Source organism: Girardinichthys multiradiatus, chromosome 9 (genome assembly GCF_021462225.1).
Source record: "Girardinichthys multiradiatus isolate DD_20200921_A chromosome 9, DD_fGirMul_XY1, whole genome shotgun sequence".
Taxonomy (NCBI): Eukaryota; Metazoa; Chordata; class Actinopteri; order Cyprinodontiformes; family Goodeidae; genus Girardinichthys; species Girardinichthys multiradiatus.
The window spans coordinates 24,419,179-24,439,367 of record NC_061802.1 but is presented as its reverse complement, the minus strand read 5'-3'; the positions used below and the strand labels follow the sequence as shown (position 1 = coordinate 24,439,367).

Below are 20,189 nucleotides of genomic sequence, written 5' to 3'. Positions count from 1 at the left end.
CCCTATTTGAAAAGCAAAAGCCAAGTCTTTTTCCAGTTAACATTGCCAACAGATGATCTCCAGAGGAACTGTGCATCCAGAGTGATCTCATTTTAATTAACCTCTTTATTGGAGGCATCGGATTTTTATTTTGCTAACACCAGCTCTGACTTCATGATCTTTAAAGGAGAAAAAAAGTAGAAGTTGCTATTCCCATATCCATTTCCAGGATCTAAAATAATGATTTTTAGATGCCGGTACAGTTGAGCCCAAGGTGCTTTAGATGCTAAAATCACCTCAAGGTGTTGGTAAAAGTAAAACTCCCTGAACCAATATGTTGAGCTCAAATATTCATTAATCTTCTTCTAAAATTTCACAGTGACACAATCATGTCCAACATCTGGTTTGGTGTCTTGAAGCCACATCAGTAAATACGTTAACTGCACCCATGTTATCTTTCTCCTAATGGTTTCCTGTGTGAGAGTTTGAATGGTGAAAGCATTGCTGACAAGAACAGAATCCACCCTGTCTGTCCATGTTTTAAAAGAGTTAAAGGCATTTTGCGTTCAGAAATACATACATTACTATTATTTTATAAATTAACTGTATAACCATATATAATAACTCGAGCGCTCTTGTTTTACACAAAATAGAGCAATGGCTGAAGCACAAAAAGCCTTAAGACAAAATTTTACACATGGATGAAAAATAGTAATGCACCATGAAAAGAAAAAAAAAATACTTTATGCTGTTTTTGCAGTGCAAGTATGAGAAAACATGAGCAGAAGTGTATTTATGGTTGCGTGCCACCATAACAAGCACTGCTTTATGAGCATACCAGAACATGGACACCCAAGATATGTGCAACGGATGTTACATACTCCCCAGAAATATACACAACACTCCCTCCTATTGTTTTTGACAAAACTCTCATTCTCCCTACAATATCCCTTTACTGACAACACACACACACACACACACACACACACACACACACACACACACACACACACACACACACACACACACACACACACAAATAAGTCTAAGACTTAGCATAGATCCTTCTCCCCTTTAACATCCATGCTCATGCAACAAAATCAGTTCAGGCAGGGAGTAATACAGCGGGGTTGGGCTTGTTTCTCTCTACCATCTATGGCACAAAGACGCAACAGAATCACTGAACAGTCCCAGTAGAGCTTTAGAGAGCAAGACTAATCCACTAAATTTCCAGTGCTTACACTGTAGAGTAAAAACCATCCAAATAGCTGATTCAAGGGAAAATTTGAGAGATGACACAGAGCAGGAAAATGTGAAAGTGTGAGAGTTCAGAAAGAGCTGGAAACTTTCAGAGGATTAACGAAGGGGCAGAAGGAAGGGTGTTGTACATAAAAGACAACCCAACCAGCTCTCTCTGCTCAGTGATCGACAAGGACTACTGAGGGTAAGTTCTGCAAAAACACAGTCTCCTGTTTGACAAAGCTATTATCATAAAGAAATATAGAAAACATGTATTGTGTGTATAAATAGGACATTTCTAAGTAGATAAAAAACTACAGTTTTGCGTTAAAAATAAAGCAATGCTCAATTTTACAAACTTTTGTTTAGATTTTATTCCTGTTATTTTGCTCATTGATACTTTTCTCTGAAAGCAAATTGATTTTGCTTTTCCTTGTATACATAGCCAGTGTAATAAATCAAGTACCGTATTTTCCGCACTATAAGGCGCACTTAAAAACCTTTAATTTTTTCAAAAAATGACAGTGCGCCTTGTAATCCGGAGCGCCTTATATATGGATCAATTGGTTAATTGGTTGATCCATACTGGTTGTACACGGCGCTCTGTCAAAATGTTTCAGTACGACTGGTAAACTACAAAGCCGCACCGCTTGCAGCATTACGGCTACCGTAGTCAGGGGCGTCGCCGAAGTAATAGCGGTAAACACCTGTACTGTGCTTACTCCTAGTCCAACACCACTTGTGTGTGTATAACGTTTGAATGTACTGTTGCAGGAATTGCCTGAACTATATGTGATTAGAAGCTCAGTGTGTGGGGTGTATGTTTCGTGTGTGTGTATGGAAGATGTTGACATTACTCCTCCGGACAGAGGTGGCGCTGTGTGCTGCCGTAGCTGAGAATCAAGAGTGAAGGAGTGACGTCGGTATTATTGTGTGTGTGTGGGGTGGGTAGAGACGGCGACTGGAGCAGCGGTGTATGAGTCTGTAAACCCTGTGTTTTTACGTGCTGCAAAGTCATTAAAAAGAACCCCGAATCTCGTCAACAACTCAGTGTTTTGATGCTGTTTCTTCATGCTCAACTCAGCAACGTATGAGTGAGGGAGTTAACCCCGAGGAAACTAGTAACTTCGGCCCTGGAGAAAGCGTCTCCCCTGTGTCATCAGACTACGGTCAGGGAACAGAAACAGGAAAGGTTAACAGTACTAACGATTGATTTAGTGCATCAAACTGTTTCTTTTATGTGTTTACTGAATAAGGGAAAAGTTCCCTTTCACGTTTTAACTAACGTTTGATTTCAACTTCAACTTCATAGACTCCAATGCATTCCTAACGTGCGGTTGGCTCTATTCAATAGAATTCAATGTAGAGGAGACCTTACCATGAGAGTGAATGGAGTTATCAGAACGCTGGTTTGTAGTGTATTAATAAAGTTTGACTGACTTATCTGACTGTTTTGTTGACATTCTCTTTAGCACAGCTCCATCTAGTGGATGCATAACGCAACCTCAGTCAAACGTTTGACTGCAGTAGCTTCTATTCTATGCGCCTTATAATCCGGTGCGCCCTATATATGAAAAAAGTTCTAAAATAGGCCATTCATTGAAGGTGCGCCTTATAATCCGGTGCGCCTTATAGTGCGGAAAATACGGTAGGTTGTTGGTTCTGATTTTTGTGGGAGTCACAGTGGTTGTGATTCTAACAGTGGGAGAAGCAGAAATCTTCCGAGCATTTTATTATGAACTAAAAATGCTTTGGGACCGTCGATCCATCTGGGTTTTTCCAGTTCAGAGGATACCAGTACAGACACATGGTTTAGCCATTAGCTTCAAATCTGCGGGTTGTTGTTATGAAAGGAGGAATCCTGCTGATTACACTCATGACTAAAATGATGATTCAGTGTGTCATGAGTTCCAAAGCTACTGTTATTTAAAGTTTACGTGTGTATTTTATATTGTAACATATTCCACTAAAAGTACCTCTGTCACCTAATGTAGGGTCATTGACACAATAGAAAAATTAAATCCTGGATCTGGATTATAACCCTAATCACCACCATAATTTAATGGATTATTCCTTTAGCTTAGACACAAAAAAAAGTAACAAGAATTCGTCTGTAACTTTTTCCGTAAAGTTGGTAACACACACACACGCACCCACACACACACACACACACACACACACACACACACACACACGCACACACACACACACACACACACACACACACAGACAGACAAACTAGACTGAAAACATAACCTTCTTGGTGAAGGTAACAAAATATGCTTATTCATGGTCTCAAATACAACCAAATTTGATAGACCACTTTTTAGGAATCCTCATTTCAAACTGATGTTGTGTTGTAAGCACACACAACACTGATTTTTGTTTGCACATTTTTGACATGTGTGTCATCTGTGATGCACAAGGGAGTGGTGCAGCAACCTCTGTACTTTGTGGGACGAAGTACTATGTATGTATTTAACATCCTGTTTATTTATTCGACTGCGGCACATTTGGCCATACATAACAACCAAGAAGGATGTGGAATTGATGAAAAGTATGCAAATAAATCATTAACATTAGAGATGCAAGCCTGTCACAAACAGAACACGTGCCACAATCCTTGATTGAAAGCAGACACAACGTGCTAAAAATACGCATGCTTGTGAGGGACTTGCACATGTTCTATTAAGACTGGTAGAAAGAAAGAAAGAAAGAAAGAAAGAAAGAAAGAAAGAAAGAAAGAAAGGGATCCTAATGTATTTGGAAAATAATGCAAACATGCTTTCAATGTTTTTCTCTGTATCTTGGATACAAAATAAAAAAAATGGTTCTTCACAACCTGTCTGTGCCTTTACAACAGTGCTAGTAGAACAGCCAAGCCATGTGTGATCCAAGGTGTACTCAGCTTAACAAAATGCATAGGAACTCCATCATTGTTCGATTTATGTGTGCCACATGTCTGTTTGTAGGCACAGCCCCGCTCACCACCCTTCACTGCTGATTTGCAGTGAGTTTCTCAATAGCGGGGTTTTAAGAAAGAAAAAGAAATGTGCTGGGTTGCCAACTGACCTCATTAGAGCCTTTTTAGAAAGTTTGTTCCTTTGGGAGGAAGTAACAGCTTCCCAAAGTGTCTCAGCCACTTAGGAATGGCTCACGTTTCCCTGCCTCAAGCTGCAGAAGTATTTGTGTAAGGAAGTGGGACATTAAATTTAACTTACCAGTTCCATTACAAATAGGGGAGAACTGTCTGACTCTCAGTCACGTACAGGTTGTCTTTAACAGTGACAAACACACAAAACATGGAAAGGTTTCTTTGTGATTTAGAGATGCACTGTAAAAAAATCCTCGCCAATCTTTGGGAAAAATGTATGAGTTAGCAGTGTCGGCAGGCAATGATCCAGCCCACTGGCAACACTGTATCAATTCATGCAAATGTTTCCGTCTGGCAAATAGCAAGAGTCCTGAGGCCACAGTGTGGACACACAGCTACTAATCTCAAGGTATATTTTCCTTATTATGGTGGTGATCTAAAGGATCCCTTGGTGGCACAAATAAAAAAACCCACAGCATTTTATAAGGGACTCTATATCTATTGTTCTCATGGAGGAGAGCAGATTACTCTCACACTGTAGGACGCGTTTTAGTTTTTTATGGAAAAATGTTTATTAACATTATATTTAGTTTTTTGTCAAATCTAAACATCCATCCATCCATCAGAAATCTGAAGTCAGAATCAGCTTTATTGCCAAGTTCGTACATACAGGTCCTTCTCAAAATATTAGCATATTGTGATAAAGTTCATTATTTTCCATAATGTCATGATGAAAATTTAACATTCATATATTTTAGATTCATGAAACACTAACTGAAATATTTCAGGTCTTTTATTGTCTTAATACAGATGATTTTGGCAAACAGCTCATGAAAACCCAAAATTCCTATCTCACAAAATTAGCATATTGCATCCGACCAATAAAAGAAAAGTGTTTTTAATACAAAAAACGTCCACCTTCAAATAATCATGTACAGTTATGCACTCAATTCTTGGTTGGGAATCCTTTTGCAGAAATGACTGCCTCAATGCGGCGTGGCATGGAGGCAATCAGCCTGTGGCACTGCTGAGGTCTTATGGAGGCCCAGGATGCTTCGATAGCGGCCTTTAGCTCATCCAGAGTGTTGGGTCTTGAGTCTCTCAACGTTCTCTTCACAATATCCCACAGATTCTCTATGGGGTTCAGGTCAGGAGAGTTGGCAGGCCAATTGAGCACAGTGATACCATGGTCAGTAAACCATTTACCAGTGGTTTTGGCACTGTAAGCAGGTGCCAGGTCGTGCTGAAAAATGAAATCTTCATCTCCAAAAAGCTTTTCAGCAAATGGAAGCATGAAGTGCTCCAAAATCTCCTGATAGCTAGCTGCATTGACCCTGCCCTTGATAAAACACAGTGGACCAACACCAGCAGCTGACACGGCACCCCAGACCATCACTGACTGTGGGTACTTGACACTGGACTTCTGGCATTTTGGCATTTCCTTCTCCCCAGTCTTCCTCCAGACTCTGGCACCTTGATTTCCGAATGACATGCAGAATTTGCTTTCATCCGAAAAAAGTACTTTGGACCACTGAGCAACAGTCCAGTGCTGCTTCTCTGTAGCCCAGGTCTGGGGAATGCGGCACCTGTAGCCCATTTCCTGCACACGCCTGTGCACGCTGGCTCTGGATGTTTCTACTCCAGACTCAGTCCACTGCTTCCGCAGGTCCCCCAAGGTCTGGAATCGGCCCTTCTCCACAATCTTCCTCAGGGTCCGGTCACCTCTTCTCGTTGTGCAGCGTTTTCTGCCACACTTTTTCCTTCCCACAGACTTCCCACTGAGATACCTTGATACAGCACTCTGGGAACAGCCTATTCGTTCAGAAATTTCTTTCTGTGTCTTACCCTCTTGCTTGAGGGTGTCAATAGTGGCCTTCTGGACAGCAGTCAGGTCGGCAGTCTTACCCATGATTGGGGTTTTGAGTGATGAACCAGGCTGGGAGTTTTAAAGGCCTCAGGAATCTTTTGCAGGTGTTTAGAGTTAACTTGTTGATTCAGATGATTATGTTCATAGCTCGTTTAGAGACCCTTTCAATGATATGCTAATTTTGTGAGATAGGAATTTTGGGTTTTCATGAGCTGTATGCCAAAATCATCCGTATTAAGACAATAAAAGACCCGAAATATTTCAGTTAGTGTGCAATGAATCTAAAATATATGAATGTTAAATTTTCATCATGACATTATGGAAAATAATGAACTTTATCACAATATGCTAATATTTTGAGAAGGACCTGTACAACAAACAAGGAATTTGACTCTGGTACACTTTGCTCTCTGGGTTTCTTTTTTGTTTGTTTTTTGCATTATAGGACATATTCTGCATATATCTTTATGTCCTTAAATACATATATACAATATACACATATACAAGGTGGAATTGCGACTTCAGTGTGAGGTTGTTTTGTACTCTATTAAATGTTCATCAGAGAAACAGCCTGGGGGAAGAAACTCTCTCTGTGGCGGCTGGTTTTAGTGAACAGTGCTCCGTAGCGGCGGCCTGAAGGTAAAGCTCTGAACAGTTTATGTGCAGGGTGTGTGGGGTCTGCAGAGATTTTAGCAGCTCTTTTCTTGACCCTAGACCTGTATAAGTCCTGGATGGAGGGAAGGTCAGCCCTGATTATTCTCTCTGCAGACCTGATTATTCGTTGCAGTCAGGACCTGTCCTGTTTTGTGGATGAGCCAAACCACACTGAGATGGATGAAGACAGGACAGACTGAATGATGGCAGTGTAGAAGTTAACCAGCAGCTCCTGTGGCAGATAGAACTTTTGATTTGCCTACAGTCTCTGCTGGGTCTTCTTCCAAACAGTGTCTATGTGTAAAGAACATCTCAGGTCCTCAGAGATGGTGGTTCCTGGGAACCTGAAGTGGTCCACAGCTGACACGTTGTTGTTGAGGATGGTGAGGGGGGTGTATGGGTGTGGTGTTCTCCGAAAGTCCACCACCATTTCCACAGTCTTGAGTGGGTTAAGTTCCATGTAGTTCTGAAAACACCAGTGTACCAGCCGATCCACCTCCTGTCTGTATGCGGACTCATCACCGTCCTGGATCAGTCCAATGACAGTGGTTTCGTCTGCAAACTTCAGGAGTTTTACAGACGAGTCCGCTGAGGTGCAGTCATTTATGTACAGAGAGAAGAGGAGTGGGGATAGAACACACCCCTGGGGGGCACCAGTACTTATTGATCTGGTGCGGGAGAAGATGCTCCCCAGTCTCACCTGCTGCTGTCGGTCCATCTGGAAGCTGTTGATCCACTGACAGGTGGAGGCTGGGACGTTGAGCTGTGTGAGCTTCTGGTGGAGGATGTCTGGTATGATGGTGTTGAAGGCCGAGCAGAAGTCTACAAACAGGATCCTGGCGTACGTCCCTGGGTGGTCGAGGTGTTGCAGGATGAAGTGTAAACCTAAGTTAACAGCATCATCTGCCAACTTGTTTGCTCGGTAAGCAAATTGCAGGGGGTCCAGCAGGGGTCCTGTGATGTCTTTCAGGTGCTTCAACACCAGCCGCTCAAAGGATTTCATGACCACAGACGTCAGGGCTACAGGCCTGTAGTCATTTAATCCTACAATGGTGGGTTTCTTGGCCACTGGGATGATGGTGGATCGTTTGAAGCAGGAGGGGACCTCACACGTCTCCAGTGACTTGTTGGAGATCCGGGTGAAGATCGGGGCGAGTTGATTTGCACAGGCTTTCAGGCATGATGGAGAGACGTTATCAGGTCCTCCAGCTTTCTTTGTTTTCATGCGCTGAAAGAGCCTGTTTACCTCTTCCTCGGAGATCTTTAGTGCAGAGGATCCATCCGTCCATCCGTCCTTCCATCCATCCATCCATCCACCCATCCATCCATCCATCCATCCATCCATCCATCCATCCATCCATCCATCCATCCATCCATCCATCCATCCATCCATCCATCCATCCATCCATCAGTGTTGGTTTGAAATTTCTCAAGCCAATCTGACAAAAAATTTATTCAATTATGGATACGGCAACACTTTTATGAATAAGGCTCCTTTTAAAGTATTACTGACAAGATGTTTTTCATGCGAAAGTATTGATAGCAGACAAACACTTAAATTAAAATATCTGATGCATGACTCATCATTTACTCTTGCTATAACATTGTCTTCTTCTGTTATAGGACCATAATGGATGTGCCAGTACCGTTTTTGCTGCTGCTCATCTGCTGTCTTATTGCTGCTGTTTGGTCTTGTCCAAATGGATGCCAATGTGCAGGAAAAAAGGTCCATTGCAACAACCTCTCTGACTTTCCTACAACAGTGCCATCATCTACCACCCACATCTACTTATTGAACTGTAGTTTTAACTCCCTAAAACATGAGGATCTCACTGACTTCTCAGATACTCTTGAAGAGTTTGTGGTTTCAAATACAGTTTTGAGGGAAGTTCATCCTGGCACATTCAATTCCACGTTGAACATAACTATGGTGGGAATAAGTAAAACTGAGCTACAAGATCTCCCTGAGATGTTGTTTCAAAGACTCCAGAAACTGGACTCTTTGATTCTAAGAATGAACAAGCTTTTTGCAATCCGGCCAAGTTGGTTTTCCCAGTCAAAAGAGCTAAAATATCTTGACTTGAGCAAAAACCGAATCAATTATGTACCATTGGAAACCTTTCATGCCCTAACAAAGCTGCAGTACCTATCAATTGCTTGGAATACACTTAGTCAACTATTCAGTAAGACATTCATGGGTCTTTCTGGACTAAAAATCTTGCGTCTTAACAAAAATCTTCTAAAGGAGCTTCCTGCTGGCAGTCTGGATGACCTTGTAAACCTGGAGGAACTGAGTCTCCAGGACAATGTGATCACTGATCTCCACCATGACCTGTTTTCAAAGACTCCGAAGCTACAGAAACTGTTTATCTCCAACAACAGACTGACATCACTTCCCCATGGGATCCTTTTAAATTTGCCCCTCCTCTCCCAGATGTCCCTGTATGAAAACAACCTAGAAAGTCTGGGTCCAGGGGTTTTTGGATCAATGGCCTTGCAGCAGCTGTGGTTATATGACAACAAACTTAGCCGTGTGGATGATGACACATTCAGGAACCTGACTCAGTTACGTCTTCTGGTGCTCAGTCGCAACCAGATCAGTTATGTATCTGATGACGCCTTTAGAGGTTTGACAAGACTCGGGGAGATATCACTGCACACCAATCGACTCACAACCCTACAAGCCAGGACTTTCGAAGAACTGCCCAGTCTAGTCAACATATCTTTGGAGAACAACTTCATCGCCTCCCTTCCACTGGGTTTTCTCAAGGGCCTGAACAACCTGGGAGAGATAGACCTGCGGAACAACTCGCTTCCAAACCTACAACAAGATAGTCTAGATGTATTCACTATTGCAAAAGATGTTCTTTTACAGCAGAACCCCTGGAGCTGCGACAAGGATATTGTGCCTCTGAGAAATTGGCTCAAACAGCACCCATCCAAGGTCAACCAAACCCTTGTGGTTTGTGAGACTCCTTTCAGGCTGAAGGATGAGATGATAGCCATGCTAACAGATGAGAATTTAATGCTTGTCAGCCCTACGAAAGAGCCTGTGTTGACATCAACCGAGAAGAGAAGGAGACCCCATACACATCCACCCAAACAAAGCACTCCATCATCGGCAATAAAGACCACACTAACCTCTCAGCAAGAAAATGTGACCAACAGCGGACAAGGGGGATTCAAAGAGACCATTAATAATTCAGATATTCTTATTGCACTTGCAGTAGTGTCCACTGTCATCATCAGTTTAGTCATCATTGGCTGTGTTTGCTGGAAGAGAAACAGGAGAGGCAATGAAAATATAAGCCAAAGGAATCGTAATTCAGTGCTGTAGACTAGATCACAAAAACATGAGCAATCAGACACTTTTACAGCAAAGGGAAACTGTTGAATGTTGACTGTGGTTTCACACAAAAAATGCGGAGCTGATTGTAGATCCTCTGAGGGAGCACTATGAGTTAGTATTTGTCTTCTGTTATGTAATTTATGAATGAAAATGAACATTATAAAGATTCACTACAAAAAAAAGAACCTTATCATGTTGTGATCAACCTGCACATTTGTGTAAAAAATGTGAACCCAGTTTTTTTTTCTGTATTCAGCAATAACCATGGCAGTTTGATATGGACTTCTGTGCAAACAGCAATGCATTTAGCAAACTCTTGTGGTATAAGGGTTATGCAGTATGTATTTCATTCCACTATAAAACAGTTGTATGCACTATCTCTCTGTATCCTGAATAAATTAACAACTTTTCGTCAAAACTTTACACTTTGCTTGATGTTACCATTACTATATTCACCCATATTAACAATGAAGGTGTATATATATCACCTTAAAGAACATGAAGGGAAATAGTCATTACCTATTTAAAAATGACCATTTTGTCTGGACAAAAACTAGATAGAAACTAAATAAATTCAGAATGAATAGAACTATGACAAAATTTTAATTTTCTTGCTCCACAAATAAAAAGGACACAAAACCTTCGAGGCAGATGAATTCCAATCTGATCTAAATATAGTCTGTGGGAGGAGATGGGAAAAAAAGTAAGAGAAACGTTTTTGGTTCAAAACACAAAATTGAATCTGTGTTTGTATGTTGCAAAATATAAATAACCCATCCTTGGATAGGGATTTTACTAGATATGAAGACCTTTTTTATTGACTAAATCATTTAGGTCAACAAATGTTTTTGCAGTAAATTTCTTAAAACTAAAATTGATTAAGATGTAGTTTAATTAAACTAGACTGAAATCAAAATGACAGCAGATGACTACAGTGCACCTTAAACTACATTATATGTTAGTAAAGACACTTTAATTGGATTTAAATTAAAATGTGCTGTCAAATGTCAGGACTGGTCACAGGTGAAGGTCTAATTTTTAACTCTTGTGAAGTCAAGGTAGTTTCACTGCAATGTTCACCACATGGCATATTATTCCATAAGAATTATTTGAAACCGCCATCTGCTGGAAGGGATCAAATATAACATTTAAAAAAAAAAAACAAGACAAAACAAAGGGATTGTGGTTAAATAACATTGTTCTGCTGCTGTAATTAGGAACAACAACCAGGTGTTGGGAATTGGGAGTGTTCGTTCCTGTGCTTGTCCACCAGAGGTCCTCCTTGAGCTTCGTTTAACCATCTACAGGTGTTGCTGATCTTCGGCTGATTGGCCTTACCTGGGAGGAGTACTTAGGAGTCTGCCACCAGTCCTTCAGCGCCTGAGTGTTGTTGCTCTAGTGGTAAACACCAAGCCAGAGAAACTTTGCCAGTCTGTTTTTGGCTTTTGCTAATCCTGCTCATCTTTCCCTGCTTCCTGTTAGAAACCTGTGAGGTGTGGGCTGTTACCTACAGAGCTGGACTCGGACATTCTACACCTTCTACTGCGGTTTGTGAATTTGGATTATTCATCTCTGACTGTGGCACGGTTCCTAGCCTTCCTAACACCTGCCTCTGTGAGAACTCTGGACCGAACATTGGACAAGCTATTTGGATTGCCTGACTCCCAAGCCCAGTAGTATGACCCTCCTGAATTTCTCTGCTCAAGTGATCAAGTAAGCAAAACTTCTGGAGCTATATGGATGTACTTCCGCCCCAGATCTGAACTAACTCTTGCCTCTTTCTTCAGTGGACCCGAAGAACCTTCCAACCCTCGTTCTAGTAGAACTCTCCTTGTGTGTTTTAAATAAACCTTTTGAAACTTGTCTGGTCTCCTGAGTGAGTTTTGCATGTGGGTCAAAAGAATTCCTAAAACCATGACACCAGGAAGCTGGAGATAAGATCATTTAAATTGGAAGAATAAGTGGATGATTAAAGTTGTTCCCTGGAACTATTCTGGGAATAGCTGTGCATTTTCAAAATTAGCAAATTGAGCATTGCCATAAAAAAAAAAAACTACCATTCAAAACAAGAAAAAAAAATTGAAATTAAGCTTTTTGTATGGAAATATGTATTCTCTTCTTTATCCTGAGAAGTTCACTCTAATGTAGCCTGTAATTAAGATGAACCGGCAGCTTGTCCAGGGTGTTACCTGTATCTATCCTCAGATACCAAGGATCAGCTTGAGCATCATGGGACTTAGAACCTATTGAACCAGGTAGTTGGAAAAGGAACAAAGAATATATGCTCTACCATTTTAGCCGAGTTATTCACACATTGTAGAGGAATATTAACTGCATATTTCTAAATGTTCTTTTCTTGGACCTACAATTTATTTTAGCAAAATTTTAGTGCAAGGTAACATGGTATTGTTCCATTAGTTAATATATATTTTTTTACAATCTTGTTTTAATTTTGAGATTCCATTGCTCATTGGCTCTGAATACACATGCATGCAAACCAGATGGAGTTGGGATGGTCAGCATCATGCATGTCAAATAAGATTGCTGCAGTTTTCACGTAAACCAGAATTAAAAATGAATTGAGGGCAGAAAACATGGAAAAAGCAGCAGAAATCCATGGAAATTTTAGATTTTAATCAAAGTTGATTACACCAAAATAGTTTGGGACCCTGCACAGAGTTCTTTCAGTCTGAAGTATCACTTAAATGCCATACACACAGTCGACGCTACCACCAACCATGATGAATTCAGAGTGTAGTAGAACTGTAGATAAACAAAAGCAAGACAAATGGCAGTGGAAACATGCAAACAGCTAGCAGGAAATTATAAGTTTTATTGCTGTAATGCGAATAAAGGTTCTTGACTGATTACCGATAAGGTTTAAAATATTTTTGACCAGCTATTTTTGTTTATTACAAGAAAAACAGATTTAAAAAATATACACTTTTAAAAAAAAACAAAAAACTATGTTTTGAGAGATGCCTATCTTTCAGAAAAAAAACAACTTTTCTCCAAATTTTAACGGCTCTAACAATTACGTCTTCCTGGCATCATGTTGCACAGATATGCAGTAAATTGCAGTCCCTGCTCTTATCTTAGGCTCCAGAAGTTTGTAACACCACGCCCCACTTTAAACACTTTAAGGTCTACATGCTTGTGTTTTGAGATAAGAAATGAGACCATGCTTATTTGCGTTTCCTTATTCCTTCATCCCAGCAGCAAAAGTGCTACGGTAAGAAAAGTATTTATTTTTATGTAAGCCTTATTAGATTTTGACAGCACAGACACATTTGAGTAACATTAAGACCAGTGATGGATCAGTTAGTAAACTTTGACAGTAAAAATTTAAAAAAGGTTTGCAGATTATACAGCTATATAACAAACTAGGGCAGTGATGTATACTGTCTACATGATCTTGCATGCATTCTATAGTACTTTATCATATCTGCTTGTTTTTTTCAATATATTGTTTTGTTGTTACATGTTTGACACCAAAAGGACTAAAGATTGAAATCAGTCACCTGGCTATAATATCACATATTGACATGCTAACAGGGACGTGCACAGATAGACATGAGGTGGTGCTAAAGCACCTGCCCTTTTATCCTATGGACAAAAAAATGCCTTCCTGAAATCTCTCTTTTTTTTTTTTTACACTGTACAGTGAGGGGCCCAAGGTAAAATTTCTGAATTTAAAGGTCTTTAATACCAGTGCCCCACGTTTTGAAATTTTGATTGAAAACTACTTCCCCTCCCCCCTCAGCAACACACAGACGTGTCCGCCTCATGTGTCTCCCAGCGAAGATTGGCAGTGTGCAGAGCGGAGAGGTGGATGTGCGCTGGTGCAGATTACCTCCTCTCTCCTCTCCTCCCCTCCACCGTCAGATAGAGCCCTGCCCTGCCGACAGGCCGGCTAACCATACAGGTAACAAACAAAACGAATATACTTGGTTCCTAAACTTCGGATTAAAAAGTTAAAACTTCCCTTGCCACCATTTTATCTAAACAGAACAGGCCAATAAATGGCATTCCTTTACCCGCTATGTCTTCTATGGCCGCCACCAGGCGCCAGGAGAATGTCTACGATTTAACTCTTAGATTAAATTAGAAGAAATAAATAAATTCAAATCTATCTCATAGATGTACGTATTACATTTGCTATTATGGTCCATGATGACTTCTGTTTGACTCATGTTTTTTTTTAAATTGCAAATATGGCCAAATGAGCTGGTTAACATGATTAAATGTGGGGCATCTAGGCTAAGTTGTATTTTCTACTTCTGTGTGTAAAAATGATGATGTGATCAGAGTATTTTAATTTCTAAATAGCAGACATCTTATCAGTTCTCAGGACTTGTAATCTCATTAATTTTTATTCTCTAAGAATAATTTCTGTCATAAATCACATTGGCTACATGCAGAAGTATAGATGATTCTTCTTATGATCATATTCTCTGCTGTTGGTTTCATTTTGACTATAAAGATTTTATAACTCATTTTCTGGGTATAGTTGATTTACACTGTAGAATGGTCACTGGTTACTGAAGATAACTCATTTAGTGTGACCTACCTGGTACATTTGGCAGTGTAACCTGCTTTGCTACAACATAAGGTTATTTGGAGCAGAAGAAATTTTGTGATAAAAGTACAGAATGATATAGTCAAGACAAACACATTGTGCTCAGTGTGTAAAAAGAAAAAAAAATGAAGGATAACTTAAGTTTCAAATTTGACTCAGGAAGTTCAGGTTGTGAATCAGTAATCTAACTTTAAATCAATCTATGATCATTTTGTTGCCTTATCAATTTTAAGAATTTTGTCAAATGCATTCTTGTTTTTAATTTTTTTTCCTGGGTCGTCATTTCCCTAAATCCCACAGGACAGTTTGTTTTGTGGGTGATTAGTAATACATATAAATTATGTTCATGCTGTGCCTGTAATAAATCTCACACTACAAAGGCAACTGACAACTCCATGTGCTGCACAAGGTGCCCTTTTTTTCCCCTTGAGCACCTGCCCTCCAAAATGTCTGTGCACGCCACTGCATGCTAATGTTTATAATATGCATTGTCATATTAAAATAAATACTAGATTTAACTTTAGCTAAATCTAGCTTTAACTTTAACAAATAATCCACTAGTTGACAGCTTTTATGTGCAAATATTTTAACTTTAGGAATTACACATGATTTCAATTTTTTGTTATTTAGTTATTTTCCTTTTCATTTTTTGTAGAATGTCAAGAACGTTCAATGGAGGGATCATCGTTTTCTGTTGGTCTTTGCTGATTGACTCTTCTTTGACTCAAACTGATGATCAAGAGTATCAAGAGGTTTATGGTGTTTCTACAACAGAAATCCCCGGAACTCTGAGACCTGGTGTGACAGAGGTTTTCTTTGTGGGAAGCCAGATAAGAACAATCCCCAGTGGAGCTTTTGCTGGAAACACTGAGCTTGAGAAAGTGGAGTTCATGGACACAAACACAACAACTATTGAGCTTGGAGGCTTTGATGGTTTAATAAAGCTGAGAAGTGTTGAGATCTCCAATAACCCTTTGAGGTCAGTGCCTCCTGGTTTGTTTAGAAACAACAACAACCTAGAGACAATTATCTTAAAGTTCAACAAGCTTCACAGACTTGAGAAAGGTTTGTTTGATGGTCTAAATAAGTTAGAAGATCTGCAGCTACATGGAAATGAAATTGAATTCATTGAAGACCAGACATTTGATGATCTTGTCAGTCTTGAAAAGCTCAATTTGGGTAAAAATAATCTCACTGCAGTATCCACACACTGGTTCTCAAACCTGACAAAACTCATCAATATACGGCTTTATGAAAATCAACTAACTACCGTTCCTGAGGATCTTTTCAAGGACTTACCAAACTTACAAGAAATCGTTTTGCAAGGAAATCAGATCAATGAACTACCACCAAATCTGTTTCCACATAAAGAAAAGCTTGTTAAATTGTTTTTGGAAAGTAATCTTCTGACCAGTTTACCTGAAGAATATTTTGTTGGATTCCCTAAGCTTAAAACATTGACCCTCAAAAAGAATCAGCTGATAAGTCTGCCACCAGGGCTTTTTGGTGAAATGCCTAAATTGACTGAGCTAAGCCTCCAACAAAACAATCTCAGTGCTCTTCCTAAGGGAATCTTCAGCTCCTTGAAGAATGTTAAGAAACTAGATCTCTCTAAAAATCAGTTTGTGAGCTTGTCTTCCGATTACTTTGATGGACCCGAGAAGCTCACTGAGCTTAATCTACAAAACAATATGATACAGTCATTAGATGCACATGTGTTGGAAAACCTCCAATTTGTGACCACAGTCAAGCTTGCCAACAACAGCCTTCGGACACTTTCAGGAGATGTTTTTGAGTCTTTGACTAAACTCAAAAAACTTGACCTCAGTAACAACCCCTGGCAATGTGACTGCAATCTGATAAATTTTTATCTCTGGATAAAAAGCAATGCTGATAAGCTCAAACCGGATGTGCACTGTGAGTATCCAGAACATATGAAAGGACAGGAAATCAAAATGTTGACGGAGGATCAGTTAGTTTGCCCCACCCGTCCACCCCCTACCACCACCTTACTGACCACAATACCAACGACAGTCCCAACAACAAAACTAACAACCACTGTCACTACCACCACACTGCACACTACAACACCCACCACCACCTTAGCAACCCCCACACCCACAACTACACAACCAACCACCACCATCCTCACAACCACAACAATAGCAACCACATCACCCACAACAACGCCATCAACCACTGCTTCTTCCACCACGGTACTAACAACTACACCCACAACAGCTCAGAGCACAGTTATGACGACAACCCTCACAACTACTGCTACAACAATTACACCGACAACAACATTGATCACAACATCGATTATGACAACCACTTCGACCACAACCCGACTAACAACTACACTCATCATCACAACAGACAACCCTACCACCGCACTGACAACTGCCCTGACAACTACAGCTTTAACAACTAAACTCACAACCTCTATAAAAACAACAACACTTATGACAACCACCACATTAACAACGCCACCCACAACTAGACAAACTACCATGACAACTATTCTACCAACTACAACTACACTTACACCTACCACCACAGTGACGAAAACTACACCCACAACAAAAATGCCGTCAACCACCATGCTCGGGACAACCCTTCCAACAACTATCCAATCAGAGACTCCTACTACATCAACCCCTTTTATAAACCTTACCTGTACTCCAGAGTCAAACCTTTCCTATGTTCATCACATCAGTAGAAAAGTTCAAGAGTGCAAAACATGGACAATGATCTACATCTCACTGCTTGTGGTGGAGATCACTTGCACGCTGGTGCTGGCTCAGTTTACAGTTTCTCTTTACTGGCTGCTGCAGCACAGAGAAATAATAAATCACAGACTCATCAAACTCACTCACTTTTCCTACAGAAGAGAAGTAATCCTGAGGCCTGTGCAGGAGGCAGAAACGCAAGGTGTTTTAAGATCACTATGATGATCAATAGCCCAGCAGAGGTCATTTGACCCTAAAAAAAAGCCTAATTAAACCTGCTGTAACTTGCTAACATCTCTTCAAAATTTCTTGTTGATTATTAGTGGCTTCTCACATAAATTTGAAGTGTTTCACTGATTGCAGAGGTTCTTAGAAAGCAAGTAAAACTTTTTTAAGTAAAAAATGCTTTTGAGAGATTGTTATATATATATATATTTATATAACACAAACAAGTCATATATATATGACTTGTTTGTGTGTAATAGGTTATGATGATTTAGTTTTTGCTTTATGATTTGATTTTTGTATTCATTGAATTATCATATCACATTATCGACCATATTTGTAACATCATTCTTTTTTGTAAAGAACTCTGATTTCTATTTATTAAATGTTCAATATGATCAAACTTTAGTCATTTTCCATAAATACATTTGGCAAATATATGATTTGTGGAAGCATAAATATGGGAAAGGAAAATTTAGCAACACAGTTCACCCACTATGTGGCATCACTTGTAATGTTTTTTTTTAAGTTAATTAAATATATCAAAAAGACGCTGATAACTACAACTTATCAGAAAAGGGACTCTAAATTACTCCTTTACACAATTATACCAAAAAAAATACATATGCAAAGAAGACCTGGCAGGCAGGAAATAAAACATGCTTTTTAGTTATTATTCTGACGTAAATTATGTGTTTTGGTGGTAAAAATACATTGCAACAAAAAAAGAGAATAAATTAGAATTTGTTAAGGTCTTGCAACATGTCCACTGTTCTGGAGGACAGAATATTTTTGTTCTAACGTAAAAAATCGGTTTTGCTTTTACATCCAGCCAATCAGAACTTGGAAATTCGTTTTACCAGATGAGCAAATTGAAGTGTAGCATTGACATTCAGTTCCTGATGGACATTCTGACCACACCAGAGGTGGGTAGAAGAGCCAAAATCCACACTCAAGTAAGAGTAGCTTTGCTTTAATATATTTTTAGGAGTCATCCAAATATTTACTTAAGTAAGAGTTAAAAACATGTTCAATAAAAAAACTGCTAAAGTACTGAGTAAGAATTTGATCAAATCATCTGATTTAATCTGTACAAAATAATGTAATCAGACAGAAAAATGTTCAAATTATGTACAAATTCTAGTATTTTAAAGAATAAAAATGGGTAAAAATAAATAACATCAATACAAAAACAATAAATTCAGACAAAACAAAATTCACATTCTCAAATCAGTTTTTTACAACATAAAACCTTTGAAACCAATGCACTTGAATGCCATGAATACCGTACACTAAAATCCCTAAAACAGTTTGTGTTCACACTCCTGGTAAAATGCTAGGTTTTTATATTTAAGAAATGAGACTAAGATAAATTATTTCACAAGGCATTAGCAAGTATTCTGTATGGTTCAGCTGTAAAATTAACCAACCTTTTATAAGGAAAAATGTAAAGAACAAAAAAACAACAACAATAAAATAAAGAAAAAGAATGGTTGCCTACATGTGCACACCCTTCAAAATCAGTTTCAGCATTCAGTCATCAATTATTGACAACCTAATTACCTGTAAATAAAGTTTGGCTGTTCTGGTAACATTATGTTAATATTTGATCAATTGCTTCCTATAGCTACAGCTATTTGTTGCACAAAGGTCACAAATGATCAAAATCAGTCAGCAGAACAGGAAAAAAAATTTAATGCCACAGCACTGTGCTGTATATACCATGGCAGAACTAAGAGAGTCAAGAATAGTTGTGGAAAACAGTGAGCAAAAGCTACATTACCAAAACTGGATGTTTCTCCATAATTAATAACAAAGACAATTAGGAGCTGAAGGAATTTCTGCCGAATGCTGGTTGTGATCTACATCTGACGGCACCACAAACTGATAACAGTAAAAGGATGGGAAACACCGAGCATAAATCTTTTCTATGTGCAAATTCTGCATGTCGACTGTCTTTGTGATAAATGGTTTTAATGTCAGAAAGAAAATTAAGACAGTAAATAAAGTCAATAGGTTTTTTATAGTGTTTATTAGTAAACATAATAATCCAAATGTGCTTTTTCATATTTATTGAAAATGCTATAAATTTAAATGGGTTTTTATGCCTGATCCAGGTAAGAATTTCTAGAACACACATTCAACAGCAACAAAATGCTAAAAAGCCCTTTCAAAGCATGCTTGTAATAAGTCTTCAGAAGCAACTGCTGTTTAATTTATGTTACAAATAACAATAATCTTTTCTATACAACAAGAACATTATCTGACAAGATTTCTGTGGGTAAATATATTCAGTTAAAAGCCACTATTTAGCCCACGTTAATAAAATCACTCCTTTACCTTTAGGTGTTCCTTTTTCTAATATTTATGGTACTGAAGGGCTCTGCTTTGAAAAGAATCAAGAATCAGTGTATCTAGTTGGATTTTTAATTAATGCTATGTTCACCTTATGACTTGTTTTGAAATGATAA

At 39.1% G+C, this 20,189-nt stretch overlaps 2 protein-coding genes across 3 annotated transcripts; both read left to right on the top strand.

The window, feature by feature from the left end:
• The first annotated feature begins 1,091 nt into the window (after nt 1-1,091).
• On the top strand, nt 1,092-10,605 carry lrrc15 (leucine rich repeat containing 15). Its single transcript, XM_047373756.1, has 2 exons — nt 1,092-1,423; nt 8,457-10,605. The coding sequence occupies exon 2, from the start codon at nt 8,464-8,466 to the stop codon at nt 10,168-10,170; it is 1,707 nt and encodes a 568-aa protein (XP_047229712.1). The 5' UTR covers nt 1,092-1,423; nt 8,457-8,463; the 3' UTR covers nt 10,171-10,605.
• A 2,564-nt stretch (nt 10,606-13,169) lies between these two features.
• On the top strand, nt 13,170-18,126 carry LOC124874141 (carboxypeptidase N subunit 2). Of its 2 annotated transcripts, XM_047375370.1 has the most exons (3): nt 13,170-13,414; nt 13,946-14,107; nt 15,536-18,126. In XM_047375370.1, the coding sequence occupies exons 2-3, from the start codon at nt 13,969-13,971 to the stop codon at nt 17,713-17,715; spliced, it is 2,319 nt and encodes a 772-aa protein (XP_047231326.1). In that variant the 5' UTR covers nt 13,170-13,414; nt 13,946-13,968; the 3' UTR covers nt 17,716-18,126. The 2 variants fall into 2 exon arrangements, with proteins under 2 accessions (XP_047231326.1, XP_047231327.1); XM_047375371.1 differs by lacking the exon at nt 13,170-13,414 and having other exon boundaries at nt 13,970-14,107; nt 15,417-18,126.
• Nucleotides 18,127-20,189: the final 2,063 nt, after the last annotated feature.